This window comes from Alosa pseudoharengus, unplaced genomic scaffold (genome assembly GCF_046254945.1).
Source record: "Alosa pseudoharengus isolate Yale_2024_CS ecotype anadromous, Long Island Sound unplaced genomic scaffold, YU_APseudo_1.1 YU_APseudo_1.1_scf_12, whole genome shotgun sequence".
Taxonomy (NCBI): Eukaryota; Metazoa; Chordata; class Actinopteri; order Clupeiformes; family Clupeidae; genus Alosa; species Alosa pseudoharengus.
In genome coordinates this window covers 9,091,473-9,103,972 of record NW_027468587.1, presented here as the reverse complement: position 1 = coordinate 9,103,972, position 12,500 = coordinate 9,091,473, and the positions used below count along the sequence as shown (strand labels likewise).

At 44.7% G+C, this 12,500-nt stretch overlaps 1 protein-coding gene across 1 annotated transcript in view; it reads right to left on the bottom strand.

The window, feature by feature from the left end:
* Positions 1-2,651: 2,651 nt before the first annotated feature.
* The window catches only part of bcam (basal cell adhesion molecule (Lutheran blood group)), a 55,672-nt gene continuing 45,823 nt past the window's right edge, over positions 2,652-12,500 (bottom strand). The window contains exons 7-16 of the mRNA XM_076280029.1: positions 12,434-12,500; positions 11,542-11,686; positions 10,977-11,092; positions 10,275-10,416; positions 8,536-8,660; positions 6,880-7,021; positions 6,374-6,397; positions 4,870-5,011; positions 4,274-4,367; positions 2,652-3,437 (exon numbers count right to left, since the gene is read on the bottom strand). The exon at positions 12,434-12,500 is cut by the window's right edge and continues 55 nt beyond it. Coding sequence (XP_076136144.1) covers positions 3,435-3,437; positions 4,274-4,367; positions 4,870-5,011; positions 6,374-6,397; positions 6,880-7,021; positions 8,536-8,660; positions 10,275-10,416; positions 10,977-11,092; positions 11,542-11,686; positions 12,434-12,500 — 1,000 coding nt within the window. The 3' untranslated portion in view covers positions 2,652-3,434. The remainder of the gene's footprint in view (positions 3,438-4,273; positions 4,368-4,869; positions 5,012-6,373; positions 6,398-6,879; positions 7,022-8,535; positions 8,661-10,274; positions 10,417-10,976; positions 11,093-11,541; positions 11,687-12,433) is intronic.

The window sequence follows — 12,500 nt, the reverse complement described above, 5'->3', positions numbered from 1 at the left end:
AATTACTCTGTAGTGCTGATTACTTTGGACAAAGTCTTGGCAAAAAGTCTCACATATTTGAGCAAGAAAGCACAGAACACTCAAGGTTTTTTTGTACATTGTTTTTTTTTTCTCTCTGTATAAATTCTAAACCATTCCAAAAAAAATAGACACAATGACAAAGCTACAAAGCACACACTGCGTACCACAAAATATACAGTATATCGGAAGGGAAAATATGAACTCACAATACTCCATAAAACAAGACAAAATGTCCAATTAAAAATATCACTCTCTTCTCTCACAAATTTATGAAAAGACAGATGCAAAAAATAGAAGTATCAACTCAGTAGTACAGACAACAGTCCCCTTGTTTGAAGCATTCAGTGAAAAAAGGCTAATAAAATATCACAATATTTTGTAAAATTGTCAAAAGGGAACACAAGAAACCTAAATTCAATGTTGGTGTTTGTTGCCTTCTGTCACATGTACTGTGTCATAAACAATCATTCAGTTATGGCTAAGTTGAATCAAATCAGTAGATATTTTGTATGACCACGTGGAAGTGAATGTCACGGGCTTCTACGACGTGCATATCCAGTGTCTGAAGAGAAGTAGTGGGCTAGACCATACAATCAATCACAGAGCTCTGAGAGAAGTAGTGGGCTAGACCATACAATCAATCACAGAGCTCTGAGCGGCTCAAGCAGCCACCATTAGGGAGGCAGAGATACAGAACACACTTCACACATTCCAAACACCTTCTGGAAATGAGGAACGATTAATTTGGAGTTTGTATGAAAAATAAAACATACACAGAAGAAAGAACAACAGAGAGAGTGAGTGAATGTTACATATTCAACACCCACACACACACACCTTGGCTCCCGTCCCTGATTTGTGATCAAATTGTGGCTGGGGTCCTATGCATGTGACGGCCGTTAGCTCTGCACAGCTCACTGAGTTGCCTTTGTGCCCCTGCATCTGACTGGCATTAAGAGGGTGCTGCAGCTGTAGCTGACTGGCTTAGGAGCTTGGGAGGAATTATGCAAAGCATAAGCGTGTGTGTATAAATATGTGTTTGTGTGCGCGTGTGTATAAATGTGTGTTTGTGTGCGTGTGTGCCTGCGTACACATGGGTGGGGGAATGTTTTTGTCTGGTTAGAATACATGTATGACAACATACAATCTGTGTGTGTGTGTGTGTGTGTGTGTGTGTATGTGTGTATGTGTGTGTGTATGTGTGTATGTGTATATGTGTGTGTGTGTGTGTGTGTGTTTTATTAAGAATGATGACACTCTCTCACTCACATTAACTCGGTCACTTGTTTAACGGACCATAGGACACAGGGATGTACATGATAGTGACAGCACCAGCAACCATGCGGAACAGCAGAGAGTCCAAGTGGCGGGTCAGGAGCGCGTCTCTGTCCCCGCTGTGTGCTTTATCACGTCAGATCAAAATAGAATCAACCTCACAGAACATAGAACATAAAAACCTGGCACGTAACATAATATACACCCCTACTGGAAATCACTTAACTCAGAACCCATGGATTATTTTTTTTTTTTGGTTTAAAATATGTATAAAATCATAAGAAAAACAAACGTTTGAACTTTTCATGACAGGGACAGCTGAAAGAAACTCCTGATAACAGCTGGCAAGATTCAGATCATTTTCTAAGCTTTCTAAACATGTGTTTATGTGTGAGGTGTTTTATGCTATGCAGAAGTGGGAGTTCATATTGTTTTTCAAAAAGAAATGTTGTGAATGGTTTGTCAAAGTCAAATTAAAGCAGTAAGGTGAGTAGTAGTCAACTTGGAACCCCACTACACAAAAACAAATATGCTCAAGGAAGGAATATAATACATTTTCAGAGCGAGTGCTGATAATGAGGGGAACAACAGCACATTGATGGTTTGGGCAAAGCCCAGCAGTCGGCCATAACTGAAGTGACCTGACAAGCAAATAGAACCTAAAGCTACAAGGGGACAAAGCCTCTAATGTTGGAGTGTAAAGAAGGGACAAAGCCTCTAATGTTGGAGTGTAAAGCCTCTAATGTTGGAGTGTAAAGAAGGGACAAAGCCTCTAATGTTGGAGTGTAAAGAAAGGCGGTGAGACTGTGGCTGCTTCTCTTCTGCTGTAGTTGCTTTACAGAAGCGTCTGATCTTCAAAAACTAGTCTGAGGTTTGTAATTAGCCATTTGAGGGAGCAGACCCTTTGAACAGGTCTGGGCCGTCCCTAGCCGTGTAGCCGTGCTAACGTGAAGAGAAAGGGAGGAAATGAGCTAAGTGAGTTAGAGGAGCTGGGACTGAGGTGGAACTTTGTGCAGTTATTCTTAACTTAACGGTGCTTTACAGGATTCAGCTTTTTCTCTCTCTCTCTCTCTCTCTCTCCCCGCCTCTTCTTTCATCTCCTCTTCTCTTTTCTCTCTCTCTCTCTCTCTCTCCTCCTTTCATCTCCTCTTCTCTTTTCTCTCTCTCCTCTTTCATCTCCTCTCCTGTCCTCTTCTCTTATCTACTCTCCAGGCTTTGTCATCTCTTGCCATGTTCGGTGTCAAAAACCAACTAATACATTTATTCCAATTGTTCTACTGAGATTTCCATTATCCCCACATCCTCTCCCTCCCTCCCACCAACATCCCCCTCCCTCCCTCTCCCCCCTCCCCCAAAAAAACGAAGCCTTTTGGTTTTAGCTAGAGAGAAAACTATGGCTAGGGCTTCTCCGCAGCCTTCACCATGTTGATTGAGTCTCGAAAATGGTTAAAATACAATAATTTGGCAACACAGAGTGTAACACAATTGGTAATGGGTACTTCTAAGATGGCTGCCTGCCAAATAAATTGCTGCATGCATTTACCTGCACTGGTAACCATGACTACCTCAGTGACCTTTTTTACAAAGAGGGAGACAGAAGAGAAATGGCTTGGGCAGGTTGCGTTCTGGTCCAATCACGTAAGCCGCCAGCATGGATGAAATAACAATAACATTTAGCAAATTTCATTTTGCCCTCTTCGGGGTGCCAGTCAAAGGAATAAGTGCAGAAAACGATGCAGAATAGCTGTATGCAACACTGCACTTAACGCATTTAAAAACAGGCAGAGTACAGGAGGTGGACTGTCAGGAGTCACAAACGTATTGTACTGTTGCATAGTGCTATTCTGCATGCTTGTAATTGGTGGGAAAAATCTTTTGTTTTGATTACACGATGCGTTCCAATGAAAAACTGGATCAAAAAAAAAAAGTAAATAATGCCAAAAACTATAGAGTCCTAGCCCTTTTCCTCCCCAACAAAACCAATAAAATTGTTCACGTGAACCCATTTAGCTTTTCCCCAAAAAGTCCTCTTTCTGATTTTCCCTATTTCAGAAATAAAAAGTGGAATCAGCACAGCTCCCATCTCCGGTCCCCTCCTCTCCTCTCTTCATCCTCCTCTTGGACTTGTCCTCCTTTCATCACTGCAACAGAAGAAGGAATGCATCTGTAAACACATGGTCCGCCTGCTGAAGATCAACTAGTGCAGCACAGCGTTAGGCACCTCCGGGTCGTGGCACCCAGTTCCACAGAGACAAGGCAATCTGATAAACAGCTCCTTTTACTGGGCCGTAAACTGCAGCGGATGAAAGGCCAATGGCTAAATCTAATGTAACGACTTCAGGCCTCGATCCATCGACTAAAAACCTCCATTACACTCCCCTCTGGGCTTCGACTATTAGACTCTCCACAGGCAGCAGCTCTAGCTGTGAGCACTTCTCCGTCGTCTTATCTCCACTCTGTCTCACGCTACTCGGCCACTCCGCCCAGCCACCTGGGAGATGATGGTCAGCGCATCTGAAAATTTGATGTCGGACTGATAATGAGGGCCGGACACTGAGATCTGGGAAGCTGAGTGACCTTTGGTTCTGTTGTTGTGATCTCTTTGGTGGCCTTTCGGTCGCTAAGAGGACAAGGAATCTCTCAATGCTAACTTGAACATAAATCTGACTGCTCTAGGGCCTTTGCCAATAACCACTGTCCCACTCCAGGGAGTTTTAAAAAGTCATTTGAAAGTAGACAAGAGAACATAGTAGAACATAGAAGCTGAAGCCCATGAAGCCTATAAGTGGTTGATGAAGGAAAAAAACGTTTAAGAAAGGAAATGTTGAACAGACCACAGGTCAAAGGGACAAACTATTTCTCCACGGTTTTCCACCTCTCATCCTCAACCCACCCCTCGCCTCCAAGGACCCCCTTGAGGAGCCACCCCCCCACCCCGCCTCCCTGCGCTAGAATCCCACTTGACCTTTGAACTCACCTGTGCTGACTTGTTCAGAAGCTCCGACTCTTCATTGCCCTTCTCTCCAGACTTCATCTCCACCACGATGTCATTGTTCACCTCCCCACCCGCCCTGCACACAAACAGGCACGTTAGGACAGCACGCAGGGAGGATGGAGCCACAATGGCTCACACAAAAGACAACAGGGAGAGTTCAAAGTCATGGCGTACAGAATACAACAAATATTATTGTTTCCAACAGCAAAGTTTCTATCCAACATGAGAGAGGAGAGGAAGTGTGCAACTAGAAAACTCTGTGGCATTTAGGTTTTTTTGTTTGTTTGTTTTTTGTTTCATATGATAATAGTATGGCAATCTTATCTTATCAAGCATAGCAATAGTATCGTGTTGCACCAAATTCCCGGGCAACTAAGTAATATAGGGAGCCCATAGCATGGAAGTTTGGTGCTTACTACTGGTTGGTATGTTGTATTTTGTGGTATAAAGAATAACAGAGGACAAAATAAGAAGACATTAATTCCACCATGGCTTCCTAACTTAATAAAACTCCACGAGTAGCTTTAACCCCCCCAGAACCCCCCCCCCTCCCCCCGGCCCCAGTCTTGGACACTTACACTTCCTTTTTGTCCTTCTTGCTGCAGGGCAGCATGCCTTTCTTATTTAGGAAGTAGAGCGCAGCCACCACAATGAGGAGCAGCAGCACGCAAATCACCACGGCGATCACCACTCCGCTGGAACCGCCCTGCTGCTTGTCCGCTATTGGAGGAGGAGGAGGAGGAGGAGGAGGAGGAGGGGAATTGGGATGAGGAAGGTTGGAGAAGGGTTTGGGGGGAGGGGGGTATCAGTGAGTTAAATTTGGGGGGGGGGGTAGATAGGGGTGTTGCAGAGGGGTAGATTGGGGTGGGTGGCAAGGTGGAGAGATACCAGTGTGGGGGCATCAGAGATGGGGCAAGATGAAGGAAGTGATCAGTACAAAGAGGGTAGGGGAGGGTGTTCAGAAGGGAGGGGAAGTTATTGAGAGGAGGGGGGGGAGGTGGAGAGGGAAGGGGAGTGGGTGGAAGGTGGAGGATAAGTCAGGGGTTGGGGATGAGGTAGGGGTGGATTTGGGTGGGGTGGATTTGGGTGGGGAGGGTGTGGAAGAGAAGGAATCAATGAGCAACTTGCACTAGGCTTTGATTCTTCTGGTTTATGTTAGCAGGAAATGCAAGGGATGGGGTTCCTTGGAGGAGAGGCAAAATACACAAATGCACAACAAGAGGCACCAAGAACACACCGGTGTACACACACACACACACACCTGCAGTCACATGCACACTTTTGTGTGTTTACGCAAGCAACCAATTGTCTTAAGGCAGCTGCAAATACAATCAGAGGCTAACAAATAACAACATTCACACCCACATACACACACACACACACACACACACACACACGCACACACACACACACACACACACAGAGGGAGGAGTGAGTACAGACCTGTAGCAAACACAGGGTTTCCTTTGAGCAGCGTTTTAAAGAAAAAAGAGTTCCTGAGTCCCAGTGCATTTCCAAGAAAAAACCCACCACCACCACACACACACACACACACACACACACACACACACACACACACACACACACACCACTAAGCAAACCAACTACGCACTACAATGGTGAGGCAAGCACAAGCAGGAAGACTAACACACATGAGGGGAGCCAGGCCAAGAAAGAGAGTGAAAGAGAGAGAAAGAGAGAGAGAGAGAGAGAAACACACACACCGACACACACTAACCACACACGAGGTGACGCAGAGTGAGGCAGAGTGGGGAAAAGTGAGTGACGGCAGACTCCAAGACAAAGAAAGACAGGAAAGAGGAGAGGAGTGTAAAATAGAATAGATTCCTTTATTGAACCCCAAGGTGGGAAAAAAAATCGAGTCGGGCATCCACAAAGTATCGGACGGACATCATACAAAGATGACATAGAACGGAATACAATATACAATATACACAGTGCTCAGTAACAATACGTATTATACAATGTACAGGGTGGTATGGGAGGCAAGTTACACGCTATATACAAGAAAGAGTCCAGAGAGGGAGGACAAGAGGAGAAGAAAGATGGACAATTGTCTACCTCTGTCAGCCTCATTGGAACCAGCTGCTGTGGAGAAATGGAGAGAGAGGGAGAGAGAGAGTGAGAGAGAGAGGGAGGAAGAGAGAGAGAGAGAGGGATGGAGGGAAGGGAGAGAGAGGGAGGGAGGGAGAGAGGGAGGGGAGTGAGAGAGAAAGAGGGAGGGAGGGAGAGAGAGTGATTGAGAGAGAGGGAGGGAGGGAGAGAGAGAGAGAGAGAGGGAGAGAGAGAGAGATGTGTGTTATATTTAGCCTTTGAGTCCTCATCTAATTGAGATAACAATATCACAGGTAACAGGAGACATGAAAGGCATGGAGGCTGACTTGCGTATTTATCAGCAAAGCTAACGGAAACAGTGGAGAGAGATACTAAAAGTTTAAAATGGGAGGGATAGACTGACAGGCAACGAGAGAGAGATAGAGATAGAGAGAGAGAGAGAGAGAGAGAGAGAGAGAACAGTGTTCTGTATCAAAAGAGAAGGTAGAGAAGCGGGATGTTGGACAGCTTACCTGTCTTGAGGGCCACCTGGATGGTTTTCGTGTCTTCTCCGTGTTCGTTGCTCACTTTGCAAACAACGCCGTCCTTCATGACCTCGGCCGTGGCCTTCAAGGTCACAGTGCTCACCATCACATTGCCCTTCATGTCCACAGACTGAAACACAATGGCCAGTAAATATCACTGTCCGTGTTCTTCTGTATGCTGCACGGACCATGTGGCCCCCATGCAATAGACATTAAACAGCCTCAGACTCAGATACTCAGTACAGTACAGTACTACTATAGTCCATACTATAGGAGCAGTGCTGTAGTCTAGTTAGCTGTAGTGGGTATACAGTGCTGTAGTCTAGTTAGCTGTAGTGGGTATACTGTGATGTAGTAGTTAGCTGTAGTGGGTATACTGTGATGTAGTCTAGTTAGCTGTAGTGGGTATACTGTGATGTAGTCTAGTTAGCTGTAGTGGGTATACTGTGATGTAGTCTAGTTAGCTGTAGTGGGTATACTGTGATGTAGTAGTTAGCTGTAGTGGGTATACTGTGATGTAGTCTAGTTAGCTGTAGTGGGTATACTGTGATCAACCCCAAATGTTAATATGTATCCTTCTGCTTATATACTGCATAGTCCTGCGTATCACACACAGTAGACTACACCACTGTATGGAAATACTGCATAGTCCTGCGTATCACACACAGTAAACTACACCACTGTATGGAAATACTGCATAGTCCTGCGTATCACATACAGTAGACTACACCACTGTATGGAAATACTGCATAGTCCTGCGTATCACATACAGTAGACTACACCACTGTATGGAAATACTGCATAGTCCTGCGTATCACACACAGTAGACTACACCACTGTATGGGAATACTGCATAGTCCTGCGTATCACACACAGTAGACTACACCACTGTATGGAAATACTGCATAGTCCTGCGTATCACACACAGTAGACTACACCACTGTATGGGAATACTGCATAGTCCTGCGTATCACACACAGTAGACTACACCACTGTATGGAAATACTGCATAGTCCTGCGTATCACACACAGTAGACTACACCACTGTATGGGAATACTGCATAGTCCTGCGTATCACATACAGTAGACTACACCACTGTATGGAAATACTGCATAGTCCTGCGTATCACACACAGTAGACTACACCACTGTATGGGAATACTGCATAGTCCTGCGTATCACATACAGTAGACTACACCACTGTATGGAAATACTGCATAGTCCTGCGTATCACACACAGTAGACTACACCACTGTATGGGAATACTGCATAGTCCTGCGTATCACACACAGTAGACTACACCACTGTATGGGAATACTGCATAGTCCTGCGTATCACACACAGTAGACTACACCACTGTATGGAAATACTGCATAGTCCTGCGTATCACACACAGTAGACTACACCACTGTATGGGAATACTGCATAGTCCTGCGTATCACATACAGTAGACTACACCACTGTATGGGAATACTGGCTTTCCCAAATGCTGGCAGAGACATAGGAATGTAAACATTCAGGACCTACATATACTTATAACCAGTTATAATTCAGTTCTGCAATATTAACTGAAATGTATGGTTTATTATGGGAATATTTAAAATGTCAAAATGTAATTTGAGAATGTTGCGCTTCGCTACACACCTCTTTGCCAGATGGCGTCCATGTGAACTGCGGGGCGGGATATCCCTGGGCAGAACAGGTGAGGGTCACCATGTCGCCCTCCTTCTCCACCTCGCCGTTAGTGGGGGCATCGATCTCAGGGGCTCCTGAAGAGAGGGACAGAGATACAGAGAGAGAGAGAGAGAGAGGGACAGAGAGAGACAGAGAGAGACAGACAGACAGAGAGAGAGAGATTAAAAACATCTCAGCCACCTCTGCTGTCTACAACAGTGCTATCATTTCTGTGTAGACTAAACATCACATCTACACGGATATCATGCCTGTTGCATGAATAGAAAAGACCCTTTACTGTCCCCCCCCCCCCACCCCATCACTTCAATGGCCTATTCCGCTGCTGCCCATTCAATGCCCAGGATGTGTGTGTCAACCCAGTGTCAGAGAGTTGTCTCAGGATATGAGGCGTAAGGCCCAGCGCTCGGACACAACAGTGATCGCTTCCCACCCGTCCATTGTGTCTGTGTATCAGTGGACTATCAGGGTGATGGCTCACGGGCCAGTGCCGCACAGACACACCCGTTCCTGCTTACAGGGCCTTCACAGTGGACATGATGGTGGATGTCGTGACAAGGATAGCCCAAAGGGATTTTTTTCTTACATATGGAGGAAAAGCTGAGGATGCACATATACAGTACGCCACTCTGGAGATTAATGTACACTTGCCCTTCCTATACATTGACTTGGTTAGTTTATTGCTTATCCTTCCCATAAGTTGTCTTGGGAGGATGTGGGAAGTGGGAAGACTTAAACAAATGCTAAAATACACACAAGGAAGGAATGGTGGTTGATTTGATGTCATTGTGTTTGCATGGGAATGGGGGTCCTTTGGGGGTAATTCACTGAGGATATGACTGCACTGGAAAATATGTCAAATTCCATACCTCAAGCCAAATTTAAATTACCGGTAGCTCTCTTGTAATATCCAGTAAATACAACAGGAAAACTGGCTTTCCCAAATTTCCCAATTTCCCAAGGGTAGTGTTTCTCGAAAGAAATGACTAAAAAAACTTCTTAGAACAATCGATGAAAGTAAACCCAAGCGTCAGATACTACCTTTGAAAAAGAAATCTTCACGATACTTCTTCACAATCTTCACATTACTTTTTTCTTCAAAATTATACAAAATGTTTTTTGATTTTGAGAAACGAGAACGTCATCATTCAGAAACCTTGTGTATGTAGTTCCAAAACACTGTGAGCTGATGTCGTGTCACTAGGTTTCACACTTGGTTCATTAACACAGAATAAAGAATTAGTTACAGCTACACAGTACAGTGGCTCTTACACCCGGGCTTCACTGGGTCTGCAACTGAAGCACTCTGTTCACGGAGCGTAAAAATAGTTTTAGAAAAGTTGTCTAATTTGTTTGAACATACGTGCTGCCATCACGTCTGGTGTAGCTAATTGCTGCAAAAGAAACTGGACGTACGGAATACGTTAGTTTAGACACTTTGCCATTGAACCAAAGTGTGAAACAAACAAACAGCTCACACTTTTTTTACAACTATACATAGCTTTTCTGACAATAAGTCTAATATCTCAAAATCATGTGTACACAAAAAAATGTGATTAGATCTGAAGAAATCAGAAATCAGACCTAGCTTTAAAAAGTGTGTGTAATGATGTTCTTATGTGTTTGATGGGGGTTGTATCTGTATGTGTGTGTGTGTGTGTGTGTGTGTGCGTGCGTGTGTGTGTGTCTACCTGAAACAATGAGGGTGGCAGTGGCCTCCTTGACCAGGCCTGGCACTGAGGGCATGGAACCCACACATAAGTAGTCGCCAGCATCTGCCAGTGACACCGATGCCAGCGACAGCGCTCCGGTCTGAGACAGGTCCTTGGAGCCCTGTTGGACAGAGCATGCATGCACGCACGCACGCACACACGCACACACGCACACACACACACACACACACACACACACACACACACACACAGTGACACAGAAGAGTTAGTCTGGGGTTAGCTCTGAATTTCCCCCATATCCCAAACAAAGCAATGCTGTACGGGTGTTTGAGACATAGAAAAAGAGAGAAAGAGAGGGAGACAGACAAAGTAAAAGATCAAGATCATAATGAGTCCTTTCATCTAAACTGTTAGCCCGCTTGACTCCTTTGCCTCTGCCCGCGTGCTACATGTCTCGGAAAATCTCACCATTCCCAGAACACACAGGAACAACTAGCCATTCCACAACACACCAACGACGACGCCGGAGCCACGGAGGCTCCCACAGCCCCACACAACCCCCAGACACACAACGACCCACAACACACAACACAACAACCCACACACAGCCATAACAATGAGGGGGCAGACATAACAAAACAAGCGTTTGAAAGCATTCCCCACTGTCAGGCGGAAAAAAAAGTGTCTACGATTCCTGTTGGTGAGGGGGGAAAAATGTACCTTCTTCCAGACCAGGGTGTAGTCGCCGGACGCTTTGGTCTTGCACTGCAGCTCCACGGTGTCTCCCTTCTTGGCGGTCAGGGGTCCGGGTGAGGCGATCACCACTGGGTCCAGGTCTGAACCACACCCAAAGATGGAGAGAAGAGAGAGGAGAGGAGGAACGAGGGACACATTAAAACCAACTGTGTCAGTCTCTCCTTGTCCTCTTCAGGGCAGGCTGCTAATATAACTCACTAGATGTTTACTGTGTGATGCTAACAGTCATCACATGTTTGATGCTAATGATAGCATATGTAGTACTGATAGCATGTTCTTCAATGGAGTGAACTACTAGGCAAGACTGAGATACTGCTTCAAGGCTGTAGGTTAATTTGTAATATATAATTACCATGATCACTTGGAATAGTGAGCAACTATTGTTGAGTGAATTACAAACTAAATGTGAAACGTTTAATAGTAAAGATTATCACGGATTGATAATATCAAGGATTGTATTATTGGGAGTGAAACAACACGTTTCGCCATTTGGCTTCCTCAGGTTCGCTCTCTGTTTGGCAGTACTCACAGTGCACAGCCAGGTTCAGGGTCCTGGGGATCTCGTCGCAATCGCTAAAGTCGCAGTCCAAAAATGAACACGTGTATTCGCCGGCATTGTTGCGGGTCACCTTCTTCAGGGTCAAAAGTCCACCCTCGCCAGAAATCGGGTTACCCTGTTTTGGATATAGTCATAGTCATAGTCAAGTTTATTTATATAGCACAATTTAAAACAACCTGTGGTTGACCAAAGTGCTCAAAAAAAATAGATAATAGAAGACAAAATGAATATATATATATAGCAACATTGTGTAGTTATTTAACCTTTGAATAATAGCTTCAAACTTATTTTAATGATATGAAGACTTTAATCTATTCTCAATAAGTACCCCCCTTGTGCTAAAGTGGTCCCAAATATGTAGAGAATTGCCAAAAATGGAAATTTGCTACATTGTGTTCCTTTAAAGTGTAAGTTCAGTGTAAATTGACCCATAGTCCTGTTCAAGCTCATCGCATGCAGCCCATAGGAAAAAGAATGAGACAATTTGGGACAACATAGGCCAAGTTATGGAGAGGCAGCTTAAAGCAGATCCATGGGGACAGTGGGGAGTTACTTTCAGTTTCAGTTTTGATGCCCCTATAGGTCTGCTTTAAGCTGCCTGTCCATAACTTGGCCTATGTTGTCCCAAATTGTCTCATTCTTTTTCCGATTGGCTGCATGTAGTGAGCTTATACAACAGGGCTATGGGTCAATTTACACTGAACTTACACTTTAAGTCATACATAGACTCCAAAAGTGATATCAAGCAAATAAACGTAAGCAAAATAAATTCCAGTCACACCTAAGCCTACAATGCATGCAAATGTATTGTATACAATAATACGTGATACATGTTTCTATGGTTACACAGTCAGTTACTCACAGCTACTGCAAAGTCAAATGTGGGCTGGGGGTTCCCGTCTGTCACACACTTCATGGTGACGTCATCG